Genomic DNA, 22,949 nt, shown 5'->3' with positions numbered 1-22,949 from the left:
TGTTGAAACTGTTTTATTCAATGTTTTTTGTAATAAAAAAATTAATTTATATTCTCATTCAAACTAATCATTAATTAATTTTTAAAATTTATCTTTAAAAATATAACAACATTTAACGTCAATATTTACCTTGGTTAAATTATTTATAAAATTCTACATTAAAAGCTTACATCACATTCATGATTTAGTGTCGCCAATTTTGGATAGGTACTTTTTCTTGTAGTGAAAAAATCTATTGGTCTACTGTGTTTGTCTAGGTGGTAAAACACTACTGTGTAGGAACAGGGTCCAACTTAATTTGTATATAGGTTTGGTTAATCCTATTTTAGGAGATTATCCAAAAATTGGCAACTCTTTCAAGGACAACAGTTATGGCGAGCATATCATAGACGAATAGATGCAATGCCATGAGATATTTGCAATGCTCGGCGCAAGGGTACAAACCACAAATGAAAATACATCCGCTTTAGAGTTTACCAAGAAGCACAGATCGATGATAACTTTCAACCTTACTTCGAAACATGTGATATGCAAAAGGAACAGAAAAAAAACATCCCGTTTTGGTATTAACAATCAAATTTAGGACTGTAACCGGTTGAACAATTTCGCTCGCAGAAGCGACAGGACGTGGGTGTAACTACTGATTCAGCCGGGTTTCATGCCTGACAAGCGGTAGACCAATCCCCAACGGCTTCCAGCCTTTTTATCGGTGCTCGCTATGAAGTATGCGTGATGAAGCATCTAAGTGCACGGTACCTCGCGGTAACCTGGGACGAAGCACATTGCCGTTCGTTCATGATTAAGTGTGGACCGATGATAAAAGTAAAAACAAAAAAAAAATCACTCGGCCCCGAAAGACCGAGATGTACCTCGAACATGGACCTTCTTGGGCAACTCTGGCGGCGTGAAGGTGGGGGGAGGATGGTGATCATCTGCAAAACATCAGCACAATATCGCATTCCGGTACACCACTCAGTAGATACGGTACCTACAGGCACATCGCAATATACAGCGTGTTCGCGCCAGTGGTTACTTCTGGCTCGGTCTCAGAGACCCATTCGGTTTCATATTTGATGCGTCAGCGCATTTCAAGCAAGCTCAGCGCTCAGGCAAGGCCGTTAGCATTCATTTTCAGAATGGCCTGATTATTGTAAATAATTATTCTTAAGTTCAGGTCATTCCGAATGGAGCGTCACAAATTTTCAAAGATGAAACCGAATTATTTAAAAAGTTTAATAAATTACTTTTATAATAAACTACACACTATTATAAACACACACAAAAACATTCACTGGACATGCAAACAAAGCTACACAAAAAATAATATTATAACTAATACACAAGCATTATGTGCGTTACTAATATGATTATATTGTTAATTTTAGATGAATTTAGAACCCTACATTAAATGGGGTTACTACGGGGCCTAAATGATTGCGTGATTCTCCGGATGTTACTGAGCTATCTAGTCATTAGTGAAATTATGGGATCAAAAGATAAGATGCGCTGGAATATTTAAGATATACCGTATGCACCGACGGAACAAACGCAGCAGCCAATGACTGCAAGATCCAGACGGTTCTATCGAGGCGGGATAATCTAATAAAAAATCCCTATAGAGGGTATCGATAAATAAAAACATTACATCTGTCCAATATCATAAGCGTATTAATTTACAAAATTATAACTTTATAAAACTATAACTTCACAACATCAATATCAGAGGTTCTATGTCGATGCAGAAATCAGGGCTCAAAATACTCCTATGGATAAAATTCTTGATATAATATAATAACAACAACACCAAAATAAATAATAGACATCACAATAAGTCTGTCTCAATATATCGGCTAAGAGAGAGGCAAACATCTAACTGCTGTATAATGCACATAGAATAACGTATAGACAAGACAATGAACAAGGACACGTGGTTGGTATGCGGCGGGTGGCGCTGCGCCCGCCGCGTGTCGCCCCGTCAAACATCACAATATAGACATTTACACTGATTTATACACATGTTGGTTACGTACTTGCCCTGCCAACCATCTGGACGGCTCGTACGCCCTTCCTGAATGTGGCCACTGAACCGAGAAACAACAACTTTAAACTACCTTGCGTCTAATTTATTCATCCTGTTTTATGTGGTGGACATTACGGAAGAAACGCAAATAATAGGTATTTATGCAGACAGAGATGCAAAGCTCAGGACAGTTTCTTCTGAGGACGGGAAGATATCGCCATTCCTTTAGCTGATTTTTGATTACGAGCACCCAAAACAAGTTAACAAAACTTTAATATTAGTTCAACTCAAAAACAATAAAACAGCGTTTCGAATGCCCACAATCAAAAATGTTTGTATGAAATGTCCTATGGGTATGGTGATACTGCTAACTGCCCCTGGAAACCTATCTTATTCCTAATATACATGTACAAGCGTATTCATTTGTTTAGTGACTCAGCCCAACTGCAATATAATAGCTGCGTGTATCGTTTAATCGTGTATTAGCGTTCTTTAGCCCAACTTTATTTTTCATGAGCGATGGTTAGTTGATGCAAACAAATTATACGTGTGTGAGGTACGGTAATAGGGAATAGCGTTTATCCGTTCCGTACCGTCGAGACAAGCACGGTACGTATTAAGACTTTGTTTCACCATTCCAGTCTGCATCATCATCATTCCGACATCTGTAAAAATCCAAAAACTGAAACATGTCCTACGCTTGCTGTTGGCTATCGATAATACTCCATTTGACAGGATCAACGTTGACATCGGCGGATGATTGATCCGGTCAAAAATGTGGGTGATAATGAATCGTGATTGTTTAGTTTTTATTTCCATTAGTCAACTGTCAATCGCTGCCGTTAGCACAGACAAGCCGGAACTGTCACTTAAGTCTTTGTCCTCTGAAGCTCACTCTCTTCGTTGTAATATCTATCAACACTCTGTCTTCACTCCGGTTTCTGAGACATGCTTTCGTGGATACAATATATTAATATTATCTAAGTGTGTCAGGGTAAAATGACGGTGCACTTGCTGTTTTGCAAAACTTAGTTCTACTTCCATTTGGTATGACATGCAATGTACTGTCAGTGCTGGGCTTTCAAGTGCATCATATCAATCTCTAAACACACCTTTGATACGTGCTTAATTTAGAAAAGTGATGTTTGGCTTTTGACAAGTTCATATTGGTCCTAATTCGGTGACGATTAATGCATTGTGAATTGTATGATGCACTAAATCCTGCCGATATCGATACAAATCAGAGCGATAATCTCAAAAGGCATAGAAAAATGGTGAAGTGTCGGAGTGGTTTGTCTTGTGGCGGTATTCATTCACGAGCGAGCGGACATACACAATGAATGCTAAATTATATTATATAGGGTGTGAACGAGCACGGATCAAGATAATGCTTTGCAGCCGATCCAGTCTGTGAGGTACGGACGCAACACCACTAAAGCAACTCAACAAAATTATATAGACACGAAAAATAATCGGAAAACGTCAAGTTTGTGAGGTTAGGTGTGGTGCAAGTTACCTATGTCGGCTCCGACCTTCCGCTGGTGTGCGGTCACTAAAAGTTTAGCCGAACAATATTCCATTAATGTCTCACAAGTAAGAAAGTAAACGGTGTGGCGCTGGCAGATGTAGCGAGTCTGTGTCGGAGAGTACTTGAGGCCAAGTACCTACGTGTTCATACAATGTGACAACGCTTAGAACTCGGTGTCGACGTGAACGATTACGAGTATATTACAGGACACAGCTCGTGATATATCAAATATTATATATAATATGTATATAGATCTCCAGAAAGAATGTCACAGAATTATTCGTTACGAATTGAATTAGTCGATAGGATTTGATACTAGCAGAGATAGCTATCATTTTTACAGACTAAAGTATTTTCTAGGTTAAGGAAGCAATACAATGATCTTACAGTTTTTGCATTTGCATTTCTTGATCAGAGTTTCGTCTTTGATGTCCTCGTGGCAGGCCTTGCAGTAGTACCAAGCTCTGAAAATAATAAATATCATCTTGAGTTTGCTCAATAGAAGTATTATTTTTTTTTGTGTTAAAATAAACTTGATTGATTTTTACAAATTGCATCGTGCCATGTGTTTCTCAAGCCTGAGAGCGTGTTTAAATTATTTCTAAAACAGAATACATTTATTATTAATGTAACGATGTAACTTCTAGTTAGTATCTATGATAATCATCAATCCTATTGTGGCTCCTAGTTAGGCTAATGCGAACCCAGTATTTTCCTCAAGTATTGAACATATCAATTAAAACAAGCATATACCTATAGAAAATTTACAAAGTAAGTAGTTTAATTTACTTACGTCCTGATAAATTTTTGATCATATCTTTGTCTGTATCTCAGTTAAATGTACAGCATACCTTTTGACTTCGTCAGCGGATTGTGCTATAAAGAATCCTTGTGTGTTAGCGTGTATCTTCGCGTTGCGAGGGTTGATAGAGATCTTACTGTCGGCGCCTTCCTCTCCTTTGATCTCTATCGCCAACAGCAATAGTTTCAACTTCGTGAAGCACAACCTGACGAACAGGCTTTACTGTATATCTTATTACTTAAAACTCATTATGATTTATATCTTCTGATTCTGATCTATTTTGCGCTTTAAGCTAATTTTTATTTGCTATAATGCCAATCGTGTTAATAATTCAATTCATGCAAAATTACTTTATGAAAATTCATAATGACAAAATGTTACTTTCAAGCTTTTTATTCATGAATGGTTTTAATGCATGGCGATCAAAATTTGCTTATCACTAAACTTATTTTCAAAATTGCCACACGTGACGTCACAGGAGGCACAAAGGACGAAGCGTCGCAAGCCGGGGAACATGCTGGAAGTTAGCGAGATTAGTAGAAAAGTGTGCTAAGCGATAAAACAGTGTTATAGTCACAAAAACATGCAAAGTTGCATTATGACCTGATGACAGTGAAGATTTGCATTTAACAGACTCCTAGTCTTACTGCACTGAAGTAATTTGATGGCGATATGTAAAACGTTCTCAAATATAATTTTGATCAATAAAAACGAATTCAAAATGAACAAATGGAATGTACAAAGGAACTACGACGAACTCTACCTTCGCTAGTCGCATACATACCGCTAGTCTATCATTACCCATTCAACATGCACTATCTATTCTGAAAATTAGAGAACATATTAAGTTCTATCAGATCCTACACTCTGATACTTAATTAGTGCACACTCATTAGCCAGGGTTAGCGTCTGGGCACACAGTGTCTACGGTGCGAGGGTGCAGGCGGGCCCAAGGATCGAGGGGGTCTTACTCGCTGGCCTGAGGGAAGCTCATTCCCGTGAAGGAGGTCGACAGTGTTTCGGTGTACATCTCGCATCCCGTACCCTGCAGGTAATCGTTCTGCCATGCTTGTGTGTCGGGGGACTGAAATCAACCAACGGTACACGCTGAAGCTCGTGCTATGTTAGTCATAGCCATTTTAACCTCTAAGTTTCGCCAATCCTCGTCCTCAACTATATTACAATTAGTAAAACCCTCCGTTTCGAACACTACGCTATCTATGGAGTTATTCAGTGCAGTACCTAAGGAAAATGATGAGACTGGAAAAGAAACATCAAGACTCAAATCACAGACTGGAAGCGGGCAAACAAAATAAGTACATAAACAATAAATGAGAGAAGCTTTGCGTTTCAGTAGTCGGTTAGTGACGGTTGTCCCGCAATCGCGGCGCTATGGAAGGCCAAACACTTTACAGTACAGGAAAGTTCTGTGTGTGACGTCATCATATGTCACAGTGTTGAAAGCGTCTCGTTCGCCGCCCACTTACTCTGTAGCCTGTTTGAAGGGCATCCCGATAAACGTGGTACTTAACGTCTCCGTGTACATCTCCATTCCGGTACCGCGCATGTAGTCATTAGTCCATATAGCCATGTCTTGGGACTGTGGAAATGCCGCATATCACGTTAAAACTTGAAGTACCCTCAGAGATTTGTTAATTGGAGATTGCGGCCGTTCGGGTTTTGTATCTCCGAAAGTACTTGTAATATAGACAGGAGTGAAAGAGATAGAAAATGTATGAGCTGACCGTCTTGAAACTCCTCATGGCGAATAAGTTGGCCATCATGGTCGAGAAGCCGGGCGCGAGGCAGCTCTGCGCGATGAAACCGAGCTTCAGTTCCGCCAGGCAGATGACGTCATCGCCTTGCTTCCAGTCCCATGATGGGATATTCAGCAGGTAGGCCTAGAAATAAGTACAAATGGTTATGGTACTACCAAATGTATTATATCTCAGGTAGTACTAAAGGTCTCTGACAATGAATTTCTCTGATGAAAATTCGCTCAACTTTAATATTCCACAAGACCGTCAGCAAAAGGTTTTCTTCAGTGATCAATTTTGTATATTCTTTTCTATGCTCATACCTTGTTATGATACTGCATCAGTTGTATGATAACCCTGATGTCGTCGGAATAGTTCTTGATGGAGATGACCCTCATGATGTTGGCAGCGTCCTCGGCGTCCGGGTCTTGGCAGTATTTGTTTGCTAGCACCAAGCAAGCGTCTGCTTCGTGGACCTACACATCGAATACTTTATGAAAGGATTGCACCAAATTTAAAACTAAAACTATTAATACAATTGTTTTAGTAAATGAAGCACATTTGTACAGTTACGAGTTAATTTAAGATTTCATATTGGTTTGTGTGTGATCGTTTAATTTGGCAATAATTAATAAAAAACCACTCACCTCATAGAATGGGTATCAAACATCAATAAAATTAGTCGCAACATTGAAATATTAACATCAATACACATAGGGAATGACAAACTAATCTAAACGGGGAACAATCAAGAACAGTCCATGCCATACTTAGCAGCACGTCTAACAAGTAAATGGCCACTACGATTAGTGTTCTATCTACCCAAGGGCTAACATCAAAGGATTCGCAACATTTCGTAGTGATCATTTCAGCAAAGAAGTGGATGAGAGAAAGCGCATGCGTCACACCAACATTCCCAAAAGCCATGCAACGACACTTACCGCAACACTTATCGACAATCGACAACTGTACTTGAGGCTAAGAAAAGTAATAATTTTGAAAAAAAGGAAATCCTTTCGTCGGCAGCCATTAATGCCAATACAACTCTTACGTACAGTGCAATCGATATCGAGGTAACAAACGGGCCAGCATCGCATACAACACCCATTATTGGTTCGGTACAGTCAGACAAACGGTGGCCGCGCGTGCGCACGGCGAAGGACCAGAGGGATATCGAAACACACAGCGCCCGGCCCAGTACAACGGGGGCCGGGCCACACACTCAGTAGCGACAGGCACGTACAGACAGCGCTCACGTCAACACATCAGAAGGGTAACACTGTTCCGAGAGCAACTCGAAAGAGGTTAGTGAACGAGCATACGCTCTACGTCTAGAGAAATGACAGTCTGTACAGCTTAAACGGTAAACCGACACCACGCCCAAAGAACACATCTCGGTGTGTACAGTGCTACTTACTTTTACCCTCTGTAGGTCGATTGGATTCATAATGGTGCCTTGAAAGAATTCCACAGTGGTAAAGTGTCTCTTGAACAGGCCTTCGAGCTCCAGATCGGGCGGTTTCCTGTCATCAACGCTCAGTTAACACTACTTATATATGAGACAGTCCGCCGCCTGTCGTGGCCTTACCATGCATTTCTATGTACCAAAATACGCAGTCGTGGGGCGGTACGGGGGCGCCCCGGAGCGTGCCGCCGAGACGCCGCCACACCGACGTGACAAGCAATGATTGCATCAAAATAATCACAAGATAAACGTTACCAAAGTGATAAAAACCTACTGTGACTATGAAACAGCGTCTTTACAGAGGAAAAGATCCGCCTTATATGCACATTTAAATAAATAAAAATATTGGTTCACTTGACGCGTATCAATGATAATAACGGCCGTGCTGCATCTAATGCCTGCGCTATTTGTCTTACTCTAACCTTGACTCGCTCAAGGTCGACGGCATTCATCATTGTACCCTGAAAAAACTCGACGGTGGTGTAGTGACGCTTCAGTAGACCTTCCAGCTCAAGGTCGGGCTCTTTTCTGAAAGCGTCGTTGGACAATGCATGATACACCACCTCCACGGTAATCTTTTACGCTATTTGTGGCCGATTCGCGTTCGCCTCCTCATAAATTATTTCATATGCCGAGTATGAATATTGTTGGAATTATATTTCGCCCCACGGTACCAGCCAGTCTTTGGTACCGTTATACTTTGAACATTACAGTCAAACAAGTTTCGTGCCGTGAAAAAACTGTCTTAAATTACGCTTAAATAGGTAATTGATTTTCAACTGTATAGGTACAGTTTAAGAAATTATAAATCTTTATTTGAGCTAAGTTGATACGGCACTATGCATTGTATCAAATGCGTATGTTACTTTTCTATTTCTAATTCCTGACCTTTCTTATGCTACGTCTTAATGTAATTAATAGTAAAAAGTACATGAATTGAGCACTGACCTGTGTAAAAAAACAACCTCAACATCTACATCTTCGCGGTCCTCATGTAGGAAGTCTTTTAAAAAATGGCTGACCGATTCGTATGTTATATGTCCACAAACAACAATATGCCTGAAAACCAATTGAAATATTATAACACAAATCATAAAGCAACTCGTCAAAATGTGCATCTACAAAAATAATTGCAAATTGAATGAAGAAGCTGTTTAAGCAAATTTATTGAAAAAGTGAAGCTTCTGTTTTGAAATTTGAAAGTATGTTACCAAAATTTTGCAATTTTTTTCCTTTGCTTTTCAATAATTGAAGCTTTTTAGCTTTTATAGAGTGAAATTTACATTTGCTCAAAATTGATTTGAATAAGCAAGTTTTCAAAAAGCTCAAAAATCTTATATTATAAGTCAGGAAAGATAGAAGTACAGCAATTTGAAGTTTTATTTAACGCCTGGGACCACATGGACACAATTGAAAGAAAAAAAATCAAATAGGTCGCAACAGGGTTAAACAAAACAATAAGTGAAGAAAGCGTGAAGAAACTACTTCATCACACAACGCCTTTGGTTTAAAGCCAAATAAAAGAGAGCACCTATAAACGAAATGCATATAGGTAACATGAATGTCGGTGCCAATGTGAAAGCAGTTGATGAATTTTGAAAAACAAAGACGTTGCTTTTGATATAACCTCCATAATTTACAATTTTGTTCATCAATTTGTGGATGTGGACTTTGTAACTTACGTGTGTTTCAGTTAACGTTTGAATTCAATTGTATTTAATATTTGAACCCACAAAAAAATGAACCATCTTAACTAGAAAGCTCAGTTTCGTTCAGGACTGTGTAACTATCTACCGAAATAAACCACGGTTTTACTGGGAACGGGACTGCATTGGGATGACGCTTGCTAGGTTTATTCTTTGTAAATAAACAGCGTATGTCGCAAGGATGGGTATTGAGTGATAGTGTTGTAGAGTATTTGTGAAATTGAGATCTAGCCACAAGTTTTCAAGAAAATTGGTTTTCAGTTATCTCTGCTGTTAAATTTGTCATCATTTTGTAATAATATTGTGTCTAGATTCACAATTTATATCAACGGCACTTTAATACAATTAATTAAGCTTGCGTCTTATTACATTTTGTTGTTCATAATCAAGAAGTATAACATGAACAATAAATAAGTTAGGTATACAAGTAAGTGTGTACGAGCAGTCTCAATTCTTATCGAGTTCAATTTAAAAGAGAGTTAGATGAGATAGTGGAAGTGTTTGACAGTCTAGTTGTCGGTACAATGATGGAGGTTAATGATGGTCACATTTAACACAAACGACAGCGGGAAGGTTTTCGGAAACACTAAAATCAAAAAGGTAGTTCAGAAAGAAATAAAGACAAACAAAATGCAATTCGCTCTGTCTACTCACAACCATGCATACTATTATTCATCTAAGGTGTGGCAAAGGAACTGATTTCATTGTTATTTTGAAAATTATGTAATTATTAAATTCTCTACCTTTTCGTTTCAATTAGTTTGTACAAACATTGCAAACAATTTGAAAAATCAACAAATTGAAAATTTTGTATAATAATGATTCGTGTGTCGCCGCTAGATGATGTTAATCATGTCAAATGATATAATGTCGATACACTAAGCTATTTGCGTCACAACGTCCTCAATGCACACAGCCTTGCCACGCTCTATGAATTATATAAATACCAAAATATACATTACACTAATAACCGAGGGGATCGACTCAAAAGATACATTACATATAATACAACAACAAAGTGGGTCAACATGGAAGTACAGATACGGTAGTAGTCGTGCAGGCAGGGAGTACGGTGGGAGGAGGGGTGGCCGGAGCATCGACTGCATCCACAGCCGCCGGGCGGGCCGGCCGCTGCGCCAGCGCTGTCCACGTGCACCACAACTCCAACAACTCACTACGGTACGGTACCACTCAACATTTAACTTCCGCAACTAAGCTTTACGGTAACATTCCTTACGTACCTACTAACAGAACATAATCATGATACCTAATATGACGAGCGATAACACTAGCCACTATCTGCTGGTCACTATTAACTGAACTCAAATCAATTCAAAGGTAATCACAATCAATATCGACTCATAAAAACAAAGACAACTCGCGGGACTCGAGTCCCGCCAAAGATAAGTGAGTACACAGAAGCGTGCTAAGAGAGGAAAAGGAAGAATAGATTTCACAACACGGAACACATTCAACGGAACGGAGTGAAGACAGCGGCTCACCTGCGTCCCCGCTCATTCTTGAGGGTGCCGCCGTACTTGGGTCTAGTGCCGATTAAGTCAATTATCTCTGGGATACAACTGGCAAATATCGCCTAAACGCCGACAGACAAAACAAGACGTTCACATTGAATCGAACGGATGGGGCGCGAGCCGGCCGCCGGCCGCGGTCACGTCGCGGCATCACGGTGAGGCGTGACGGCTCAGCGGCCGCGGTCGGCGGGCGGCTCGGGCGACGGAGTCCGCGCGGGCGCGGCAGGCGCGGGTGGCGCGCTCGGCGCGGGCCGGCGGCGGCGCGGCGTGCGCGCGGGCGCAGCGGCAGGGCGCGGCGGGGCGCGGCGGCGCGCGACTCGGCGCGGCGCGGCCGGTGGTGGTGGTGTGGGGGGCGGGGGGGCGGCGCGGGCACTGGCTGTGTGTGATCGTCGGGACTCGTGGCGAGGTGCCGGAGCTAGCGCTACAGCGTGGCGACAGGCATCGTGTGCAAGCGAACAAACCAAACACTACTCATCGACAGCATTACAAAACTTTACATCGGCTCTCTCCAAATCTAGTCTCGTTAGAAGGATCAAAAGCTCAACGGTGTCTCGAGTGAGATTACGAAAAAGGCATGTAGTAGTGCGTCGGTCGGTCGCGCCTGTCTCTCTAGTACGGGGAGAGGGGCGCGGCCGCCGGGACTAACTCTCCGAGCATGCGCCACGGCACCGAGAGACCGATTCTAGTGAAGGATTAATAAATTTCATTAGCAAACTCCGCATTCAATCAATCAAGATCGAAACCGTGAGAGGTGGGAAGGCAGGAAGCCGCGTGGAGCGGGGGCGTGAGAGCAGGGTACCTGCGGCGGACGTCCTTGTTGTATCGGCCGCCGTATTTGTTCCGCTGCGCCGCCAGCTCCGTGATCTCGGGGATCCAGCTGGCGAACACAGCCTACGATACACAGCAAACACCGTGAGGTGAGCGACCACCCCGCCCCGCGCGCCCGCACCCGCGCCCCCGCGCCGCAACCCGCCCCGCCCCGCCCCGGCCCCCGCGCCGCGCCGGGCCCGGCCCGCCGCGTGGCCGCGGACCTCGCGTCGCACAAGGCTGTGGCTCGAGTGTCGTCTGTCTGCGGCTGTGAGTGGTGGCTGTGGCATGTGTGTGGGCAGTGGGTGTGCGGGACGTGGGTGCCGTGCCGAGCTACGCTAGCGGCGGGAGCTGTGACCGGTGACCGGGTGCATGCAAAGCCTAAGGATACATACGCTAACTGGTCGATGAGAGGAAATTAAAAACAAATCGATTCGGTCGAAAGTTCAACTAAAACGATGGGCATTCGATATAGACGCTGGGTAGAGCGCGAGCACGGGACGGCCGAGACGGCGGGCCGCGGGCGGGCGCTCGCCCTGGCCCTACAGCGGCGGCCGTAGCGCCAGCGCGAGTCGCCAGCCGCCGCCCGCCGCTGGGCCGCCGAGTGCCCGCGAGTAGATGACACAATACATCTGACGGCACTGAGCAAGCTTTCTTATAGGTGATGATATCACAAGGCCCCGACCGGTCGGGCGACCCATGTCGGGCGCCGCGCGCGCGATATGGCTCGCCTTCGCGTTCGGTGACCGATTGATACGTCAAAATGATACCTTTTTCCGTGTTCACGCTTCAGCTCGCCACTGTACTTGGACCTACTTCCTACCAGCTCTATAATTTCGGGAATGCTACTAGCGAACATTGCCTGCAACAGACCACGGTGTCGATGGAAAGTCGCGTCCGAGCGTACGCGGACACCGTCGCGTGGTGCACGACAATGTCCACCTGGAGTCTCGGTACACGTTCTATGGTGACGCTGAGTCGTAAAGTGTGGCCGGGAGCGGAGCGAAACAAAAATAAAAGGAACGAGTGTGTGTCTACCGGTGATGTGAGCAACAGAACACAGCCAGGCACAGGTGCGGCATGCAGAGATCGCGAGGTGGGAGGGGTGGGACGCGGCGCGGCGCCGGGCTCCGGGCTCCGGACTCCGGGCTCCCAGGGTTCCCCGGGCGCCCCGGGCGCGCTGTGCCGGGCGCGGCCAACCGGCGACACGACCGACGCGACCGACGTGCGGCGCCGAGCTCCTCCGGCAGCTCGTCATGGTGATACTCACGTAACAAAGCAAAAGAAACATAAAATACACCCATGCACTCGCTCCGAGCTCGACGTGTGCTCTCGAGGGGAGCGTTCAGTTACTCATACTGTTTAGGTACTGTATACAAGAGGCACATCGAGTGAGGGCGCGGCGCGGCCGAGTGCGCGCCTCACGCCGGCCCGCAGTCACGGTTCATGCTCTAGTATGGTGCACTAGTCAGGCTTACGATCATTCACGAGCTGTGCGTTAGTTAGTACGCTTGTCTAGCAAGTCACGTGGATCTATTCCGTGTCCGTCCAACGGCGACGGCGGTCCTTCGGTACATTTCCTTTTGCTTTGTTATACATATAGATAAACGCAAGGAACAGCAAGCGGCCCGAACACAAAGTCGGCAAGTATTAATTCTTACAAAAGGAAAATAAAAATATAGTAATCATGAAAACATTTTGGATTTTCCAAACTTGCCCGTCCTTGCAAAATGTTAATATAGTATTGTAATTATATTTGTGATATTTAACTTAGTCTTATTAGATAATTAATATAAAATTATGTTAGAAAACATGTGAAAACGAAACTTACCAAGCCGACGAGAAGAAAAAAAACCAAAAAGGTTCTGCCAAGTACAGTGTGACAGAACACATCACCGTAACCTACTGTGGACATGGTGACTATTAGAAAGTATACACAAGTCCAGTACGAAAGCTTCTGCGCGTTCTCAAACTCTAATGGATCTCCGGAATTTTCCAGCTGAAACACAAAAACAGCCGTAAAACAACCATTAGGCTTCAAGGAACACGAGTACCTATAATCTATCACAACTAACTTGGTGCCTCTGCAATAGATAAAGAAGACTACAAGATGGTACTCAATTAGATTGTATCTGGTTCTTCAGTAAATATCCACGATGCCAACTTAGTCGTGATAGATCATAAAGTAATTATGTTTTACACACAAATAGTTGAAAACTAACCGCAAGGCAGTCATATAAAGTTTAAAAATTTAGCTTCAAAATACAATATCCAAAAGCAATAGCAATATGGTTATATATTGAAGCATACGCTCTAAAACTATTTACTATTCACGCTATTAAGTAATTTGTTAATCTACCTTACACGTAGATCTGTTGAGAATTTCATGAAATCGAAAGCCTATCACTAATTTTCGAAACTGTTGTAATATATCATTTGTGGTAGCAGAGTTAAGAGTTTCTAATTGATTATAATAAACGTCTACAATACATTTGGGTCTTTTACTATACAAGGGTTTGATAGTGTTATTGCATGCTAGATTTTGATAAACTTTAACCATTTTTAAATCTAAATATAAATAATATGAGCCCTTTATTATCTATGTCCCACTGCTGGGCACGGGCCTTCTCTACTACTGAGAGAGTTTAGGCTTCAGTCCACCACCTGGCCTAGTGTGGGTTGGTAGACTTCACACACCTTTGACTTAACTTTTAAAAGTAGTAATGAATTTTCCAAACTAATTATTACTTTTTAAATCTAACCCAAACCGATTTCAGTAAGATATTTGAAATAACTGAGAAGCATAAACTTACCAAATGAATAATCCCGGCTGCAGTTAACCATACTGATATAAATATAGAAACTAATTGCGCCAACCGAATTGAACTCGATGTCTTTAATATATTGAGGTACTGCAAAATATCAGGCACGGTCATTAAGCGTAGAGCTCTGAGAAATCTCAGCCCTGAAAACAAAAAAAGGCGATTAAAAAGAAAAATAATAAAATAGATAATTAACCAATAAGTACTATTTCCTGGTTATGGAATTAGCAGAAATATAAGCAGAATGCACATACTGAAAAGATATCAGCTTTAGTATTGATTCAGTGATATACAAAATACTATTTGCTGGAATATTACATTAAAAATATGTTGTAAAGTACTCACCTATCCACGTTCTATCCAGGTATATTGATACAAAGGATGGGGGTATCGTGAAATAATCTACAAATGAATACATTTCGAGCATGAACCACAGTTTGTCACTAGCTGCTATAAACTGAAACAGAAAAACGATCAGACATTAATCGGTTTAATCGTCGAGATAACACGAAAAACGATCTTGTGGTGAGCACTAAAATGCTCAATTTACTGTTGTTTTATTGTTATAGATTCATTAAAGGAAGCCATCTATAAATTAAGGGAATAACTTACTCGTATAAAAAAGTAGACCATAAAAAATATGTTAAAGGCAAGGTCGATTTGCTGAGTAATATTGTCGCTCCATTTCTGACATCGCTCCACTTCCTCACTGTAAACATACGGTCAACGTTCGTCAATACGCCCCTCAGAGTAACACAACAAAACAATTACGATAACAAATCACGTAAGCCACTTTCTAAGTACAATATTCAGCTGATAAATAAAACAAAAGCTAACATATAGACTATAACATAATATATCCAGCAAGACACTTCGGACCACATTTATACGATTTCAACTCACGTATTCCTTTATGATTTCAGCATTATTGTAAGATATAGTCAATTAATATTTTAGCTACGCAATGGTATCTCATTTAAAAATAGCGATTTGATATTTACCTGGACGCGTCAATGAAGTAGATGATCAGCGATGCTATACTCAGAATGAACACCAACACTACCTGAAATTGGAGAAAGAAATACTTCAGTAACATCTTATTAATATGGTAATTTGGATAAAACGTTAAGTTATCGATTGGTTTCTGTAAAATTAAAGCATTTAGAAATGAATTTGTAAAAGAGGTAATAATAGCAATAAAACTACATAATTGTAGCCATTTAGTAACAAAGTATAATCAAAAGTGTAAAACCTAACAATTGTATCCTAGAAAGAAGTCTTGGCATAAAAGTAGTAAACATAATACGTGTTGTCATCAGCTACTAGGCCTTTACTATAAAGTTCATCAATATTAAAAAGAAGTACACGAATTCATGAGCAAAACTGCATAGTTTTTTTAATTAAATGTTAATAAATCGATTTCAAATACGACATGGAAAACTACATCTCAATTAAGGCCATGCTCCGGGAAGTTAACAAGCTTATTCAAATAGATTTTATTAGCATACATAAAGTGTTCTGCGATCACAAACAAAGTATAGTTTTACGAGTCGAAGTATGCGCTTATGTTACCAATTAAGACAGCCCACACTGAATTATGAGCTCATCATGCATCTTGTTAATATTCAAGATCTAGGTGTGAATCACAAAATACTGATGTATATTTAGCGACTGCAACAATAGGTCTCACGGATGATAAATCAGTTTGAAGTATGGTAAATCAGGTTTGTTACTTTGGTTTAATCGATAGTGAGTGGCGACTGTATTTTTACAAGTTGACTTTTTCCTAAACAAGGGAGACTGTCTTGTTCATGATAACTTTTTTCTAAAAAGCGAATATAAGGTGATGTTTGGTTGTCGAGTATAGATGTAGATATCCACCACCTAAAATTCCTTACAAAGAATATTATGAATGCTTTATAGATAATATCTTCAGTATTCAATATCAAATTAAGTACAAGGTTATAGAAATGTGATTTATTTCCGCATGATATTACAACTGGTAAATAGAACACGTCCTAAGCTAGGTTTCCCAACTATCATGTTACCCTTTGTTATAAATGCTGCATAGATTTTTTGTCTTAAAGGTTTTAGAGCTCTAAAGGCCAATTTTGAAAGAAATGTCGAGCAATAAGACCACGATAAAAAACATCATATATACTACGGAAAGACCAAGACTTTTGAAACTGACATTTATATCTTTAAAAACGTTTCATTACTCTATATGCCAGTGTATTTTCACAAGATTTATGTTACTTGGACTATTTTCCTTTTCATACAGACATGCCAGTGTGACCCCACTACACCTGATGGTAAGTGGAGTGGGGTCCAATAGAATGTCGACCGACGAGAGATGATTACCCCTCGGCAGTCGACACAATTATACCGGCTTGTTGAAATCGGATATACAAAGGCTGATCCCGGAACGCGACACCCTCACGTGGGCCACTATGTCGGGTTTTAACACCTTGTGTACGATGATCGCTATCCGAGCGGATATAAAATATATTCAACCACGAGCAAATTGTATAAATTGCTGCTACATATTTGCACATATCGCGTTGGCACAAATTGAGGACGCTTACGTACATAATCATTTGCTTAAGCATTGTATTCATATTGCATGACAATAGAATTAGTATGCGGTGTTTGCAGATCAATAGTACCTATTATCTTTATCAGAGGCTGTTTAAGTAACATATAAAGCTGGTGGTTATGACCGCGATAGAGAGCGTGCGAGAGTAAAGATCAAGTGTGTTCAAGTAGTATTTTAGGGTAACTGTTTTTTTATAATAAAAATCCATGTTATAGATGCCTTTCTTGAACCAGGGCTGCGGAACTGGAAACATTTTTATCGTCTTTGGCACTAGCTGACACTAAATTGGTAATAGATGTAGACCGACTTTCCCTTGAACTCGCACGTACTAGTCTTTTATAACATTAAATATATATTGTGAATCGCTAGGTCAGGACGAATCCATAATATCTTAATGTCAGTAAATACAATTTTTCTAACTTATAAGATTGTAATAAATATAAAATGGTTAAAACTTCTAGTTGATACAAGGATTTATGTAGTGCAGAGGTTTATGAGAACTCGTTAGCACAATATGGAGAAGTAGGTTTAACAAACAAAGTCATTACCGTTGAGCTCGGACAAACACTATTATCCACTTATGTAACTAAATGGACTAATATTTTATAACCTATAAAAGCGCTGTTTGTTTCCAAGTATTGGAAGTGCTGTTCATGAAATATAGTGAAAACGGATTCTCTGAGTCAATTACCCGTTTTGTATATGATATTGTATTTGGATAGGGTACTTTATTGTGTTTCGAAAATGTATTGTTATGGTAATATTGCTATAAAAGCAAGGCGAATACGTAATTTGTGAATTTAAAAGATTGTATTTACTATATAATTACACTGAATCTTATTAAAGCGGGAATGTCGAAGACCCAAAGAATCCCACGCAAAAATGCACTTTACTTTATATTGACAACGCTCTACTGTTCTTGAATTTTGATCTAATAACATTATGAATAGCGATACTTACTAATAACCATGTATGTTCCTCATGATCGATTATCTAATACGAATAAAAATATATCTCCAACTAAATAAAAAGTATTAATTCTTATTTGATATTGATATGATATAAAGCTGAAAATGGTTTGATGACTAAAAAACCGATAAATTTTGCGTGAACACAAGCGTGAACGATCAACTTACATACGTTTTAAATATGTTATTTGATTCCGCATCGATTAAAACAAATCAAGATGCTTAAGGAAGATACAAGACAATTATCTCACAACAAAAGAATTTTATTGATGCGTAGGTAGACAATACCTGGTAGAGGTCGAAACTAAAAAGTATGTGTACCTACATTATTATCTTCTAGTGCATTAAGGAAGTGAATTCTGTGAACTCTATAAATATAATAATAGTAGTGTAAGTATGTGCTAATATCAATGAAGATGATGAATGAAGGTAGGTGTGATGAGTTAACAATAAATAATTTGCAACTTATAGACGTTATCCGTTTGCTTATTTGGAAAACAATAGTTTTATCACCAGGTTTGGGTCGCTTTCCAATCAAAATATGACATTATGTATGTCACGTAAGTTTTTTGTTTCCAAATCCTAAATCCATATTTAGTTTACTTCCGTTCTCAATAAGAATTACAAATACTATTCCGGACGTGATCTATATATCGTCACGTTGTCAAGTGTTGCTTTCCTACTATGACTATTCAGTTAGAATAGTGAGAAGACGTCAAGAGAATTCAATTAACAAATTTGGTTGGCATATAAGATGCTGTTATTAATAGACTTCGAACCAGGAGTATATTATTAAACCAATGTAAGAACAACCCAAAGTTCCGACTTCCAACCTTTATGTTCCATTAATCTCTCAGCGAGTTAAAGAATAAGTAGTGTTCCCAGAGACCCGGTTTACGAATCGGTGTATAAAACTGCATGATAAATCCTGTCTCACAGGAGTTGCAGGGAAGGATGTGATAGCGGGATAGCTTCGATCAGCAATACAATTTGTTCATTTCAGTTTCTGGCGAATCAATATTTGGATTAGCTTTAAGAAAGATACCTATCGAACATTCATACATAACATACATAACATCACGCATTTTATCCCCGAAGGGGTATGCAGAGGCGCAACTAGGGCACCCACTTTTCGCCAAGTATGTTCCGTCCCATGATGTGATAGGGGGCGAGCCTATCGCCATATCGGGCACAAATTCCAGACTCCGGGCTGATACCGAGCAGAAAAACCCAAATATCACTTTGCCCGACCCGGGATTCGAACCCAGGACCTCAGAGCGCTATTGTACCGGACGTGCAATACAACTACGCCACCGAGGCAGTCATCGAACATTCGTGGTCTGAAAATCAATACTTTCCACCAAGCTTCAATAAAAACATTTCAAACCAATTCGAATTCATTGCGCATAAGTTCAGCCTAGTAGTGATGTCATGCTAAGGTGAATCAGGCAATGACCTAACCGTGAATAAAGAACAGTATGAGTTTCATCACGTTCGCCTATCATAGTTTATTAGATGTTTTTAATTGAATTACGCTTAATGGTACCGATGACTGACATTTACACGATCTGTTCGTGTAAATGTGGCGCGAAATCTTTTTGAATGAATTGATATTTTAGTATCTACGAGGCAGTGTTTTTTGGAATTAGTGGGTGTTAGATTTTCATTTATTTTGAATGTTGAAAGTAACTTTGACATATTTTATTTAGTTTTTTTATTTAGTATTTTTTTTGTTTTTTTTTCTTCTTACTTTATCATGTACTGTAGTCTTTACCCTACACTGATTGAAAAGAGCAACACCAGAGTTTCTTGCCCGTTCTTCTCTGGTGAAAACTGCTTTCCGAACTGGTGGTAGAGTTAATATTGACGGAATCTAAATAATGTATAACATTTTACAGATTCAAATAAATCATTTCATTTCATAGTTACTAACTTTTGCTCGAGACTTTGTCCGCGTGAAGAAATTTTCCAGGATAAAAATCCCGCTATATATTTTCCCGGCGTAGAAATTAGCCTATAACCTTCCCAGAGTCTTAAACTATCCCCAGACCAAATTTCATCAAAATCCGTTCCGATGATTTTAAGAAAATCGATAATATAGAGATAGAAAAGGGGACTTTGTTTTATAACATGTAAGTATAGAAATGTAGGAGGTTAACTGTAATGACACCGTTCAGATCCAAAAGATAATAAAAAAAACTAAGTACTCTCAATGAGCAGTCAATTTTAATTTAGCAACATCTTAACTAAAGACTTACAAATAAGAATTAGTAACGCAAGTTTAAAAAACGTTTCATACTTTATTGTATTAAACAGCTAATTGGGTAAGTAGTAGGTAGTGCTTATTTTATTGCCATTTATTTGGGATCATAGATTCGACAGTGATTTATGTAGTTGATCGCCTTTTACATTTATGTGACGAGCATTTACTTACAAGTTGTGAAACAGATGAATAGTATTTTTCCAAATGATTATCGCTTCGTTTCATAGAAGAAAAATTTATTTAAATTATCGCATCACGCGACACGATACAAATGAATGTAAATTAACCATTTCCTTCATTATGTAGTTTATGTCGCTGAAATATATGAAAAAACAAAAAAAGATAGCGCATTTTTGCAAACACAAAGAACTATTTTATCAGAATGTGTTTTATGACTTCCTTATGTAACTTGAATATATTTAGAAATCGCTTGCAGTTTTGCTAGACATTACTATCTTACTTAAAGTTTTATAGTAAAATAAGTATTTTATTTCGTACAGATCCAATGCAAAGGATTTTTAATTAAGCGGTAAAGGTGAATTTTTAATTTAATGTATTTTTTAGTGGCTAATTATTAAGTAATTAATCGATTGTTAAGTAATACCTCTATCTATGAACAGTCAACACCCTTAATTCCAGAAGAATCCTCCATACACTCGGTTTTTAAAGAGATACGGGTTGTTTTGACCTTCTTAAATCATAATTTCATTATGTGTATGTTCAGGTAATTCCTCAGTAGACATACCCATTCCTGCTGTAGACAAACAAGTCTACAGTGGTTCTACTGCTACAGAAAATATGCATATAACTCAAAAACCTCTAGTTATATTAAATATCCTAACTACAAACATTAAACCTCGTTACATGATTAAAATCTTCATCATAATTTATAATTAAAACACCTAATTAAGCCACCAAATTTGTGTCGCCGAAATTAATTTTCCAATAAATTCATTCCATACCCGACTGCATTAAGGCATCAAAGTGCTGGAAAGTTAGAAATTGCATCAACTTGCCACTTCACCGAGTCTTGGCAAGTTGCCTTCAAAACTTCCGTAAGTAGCTCGAATCAGAGGATGCAACAGCCATTAAGTAGTGAACTTAAAATGTCTTTTTATGTTGATTTTCATAGTGTAGCTCTCGAGGGGTCAGTAAATAGATCAGAAACAGGCACGAGGCCAAGTGAAACCGGAATTCAAATAACTATTAGTGGTCTGGATTTCTATATGGTTAACAAACAAATATTTATATTTATAGTCCATAAATTTTAATGAAGGGAAGTGTATTAGAAATCAATTGTACAATGAAGATTAAACATTGTGTATGGTCTGAATCATACACAAGATGCCAACGATCTTTTAAAGATATAAGTAGTTTTTGTCAAATACTTTTTCGGATGCAGATATATTTTTATTTTATCCCACCTACACATCTACCAACTCATCTTTTGTAAGCCAGTCGAAGCAGTGGGATTTAAATTAGACAATACCGAAATACTAGATTATGTTTTTCAAAATAGGTACTTAAGTAAAATTTTACTTTTCCCCTTCTATCAATACTATTTATCAAATCTATAAAAAAAAACAAAGGTATTATTTATCTACATATATTTTAAGAATAACCTAATGGAGTAAAATGAATCTTTATCAGGGATAATCCAAATGCGAGTTTCAAACTCTTTTTCATATATTATCCCGGTACCTCATTCTAATTTCCGATTCCCATGTCCCTAATCAAGATGCCCTCCTTTCTCAATGATCCACGTTATACCATTTTCTGTTGCTTTTTTCTCTCCTTTCCTTCCCGGATCGAACCCTTTTATGGCGGCCCTTGTATGTAGTCATCCCAGTAGGTGATTTATATATTCCCCTTTTTTATCACGTTATCAATTTCAATGTAAGTGTCAATAGTAATACAAAGAGCTATTAATTACTACTCATCGTATGCTACTAAGTTGTCCTCAGTGAATAAAAAAATATGACATTTCTTAGTAAAATACAAAAAAACTTATATCAATTAATCAAATTCAAAACTGTAAAAATGTACCTTTCGAAACACGACAAATCACTATAAAGATTTTCAATCAACACCTTCAAAGCGCAGGTCAGCTCAGTTCAATTTCAAAAGGTCAAACTGTTTAGCCCCGAAGGTGATACTACGTTTACTACGCATTATGTAATAATAAATTAATCTATACACCGGAAAACATGGCACACGTTATTAGATTACAGCTTGCAGTGCACATAGCAAGGCTAATCCATTTACTCTGGTTCATATCCAATTATGCTGAAAGGTTGGTACTCCGCCCTCGTTGCGCTTCGAAGGTTGTCGCCTTGACTTGAAGACGCCAAGATTTACCCGCCCTTAGTGAACTCTGGCCCTGTTTAAGGTCTGGTAAGTAAGTATTTTTTGTTTTTAAAGAATTTGTTTTATTGATGTGTAAAACTAGACCTTGATGATATTACAATTAATGTTATTTCATACTATAAAACTGAAATTCAAACACAGTTCTTAGTAAAATTCTGTGAAATTTATTTTACTTTAAAGGTAAACAAAGCATCAATTGGTATCAAAACATCAAGCGCAAATATTTGTGGACCAATGTTTTTGCAAAAACATTTTTACAAATACAATAGCCGTTGGAAAACTACCGAATCAAAAAATACGGGTAACACGCACAACA

General features: G+C 39.3%; 1 protein-coding gene across 16 annotated transcripts in view; it reads right to left on the bottom strand.

Annotated features, from left to right (window-relative positions):
• Positions 1-22,949, bottom strand: part of LOC115440680 (calcium-activated potassium channel slowpoke) — a 66,686-nt gene that overhangs the window by 10,247 nt on the left and 33,490 nt on the right. For 2 of the 16 annotated variants that reach the window (XM_037440830.1, XM_037440836.1), the window contains exons 2-16: positions 15,441-15,502; positions 15,052-15,148; positions 14,785-14,896; positions 14,431-14,582; positions 13,449-13,616; positions 12,388-12,479; positions 8,521-8,631; positions 7,525-7,630; positions 6,431-6,583; positions 6,096-6,251; positions 5,838-5,950; positions 4,400-4,555; positions 3,936-4,012; positions 2,614-2,685; positions 870-932 (exon numbers count right to left, since the gene is read on the bottom strand). In XM_037440830.1, coding sequence (XP_037296727.1) covers positions 870-932; positions 2,614-2,685; positions 3,936-4,012; positions 4,400-4,555; positions 5,838-5,950; positions 6,096-6,251; positions 6,431-6,583; positions 7,525-7,630; positions 8,521-8,631; positions 12,388-12,479; positions 13,449-13,616; positions 14,431-14,582; positions 14,785-14,896; positions 15,052-15,148; positions 15,441-15,502 — 1,690 coding nt within the window. Of the gene's footprint in view, positions 1-869; positions 933-2,030; positions 2,082-2,613; positions 2,686-3,536; positions 3,573-3,935; positions 4,013-4,399; positions 4,556-5,321; positions 5,435-5,837; positions 5,951-6,095; positions 6,252-6,430; positions 6,584-7,524; positions 7,631-8,520; positions 8,632-10,780; positions 10,873-11,609; positions 11,702-12,387; positions 12,480-13,448; positions 13,617-14,430; positions 14,583-14,784; positions 14,897-15,051; positions 15,149-15,440; positions 15,503-22,949 lie in introns of all 16 variants that reach the window. The other 14 variants (XM_037440828.1, XM_037440835.1, XM_037440837.1 and 11 more) reach the window with 12 other exon arrangements.

Source organism: Manduca sexta, chromosome 20 (assembly GCF_014839805.1).
Source record: "Manduca sexta isolate Smith_Timp_Sample1 chromosome 20, JHU_Msex_v1.0, whole genome shotgun sequence".
Taxonomy (NCBI): Eukaryota; Metazoa; Arthropoda; class Insecta; order Lepidoptera; family Sphingidae; genus Manduca; species Manduca sexta.
The sequence above is the reverse complement of the archived record's forward strand: the minus strand, read 5'-3'. Positions and strand labels throughout refer to the sequence as shown.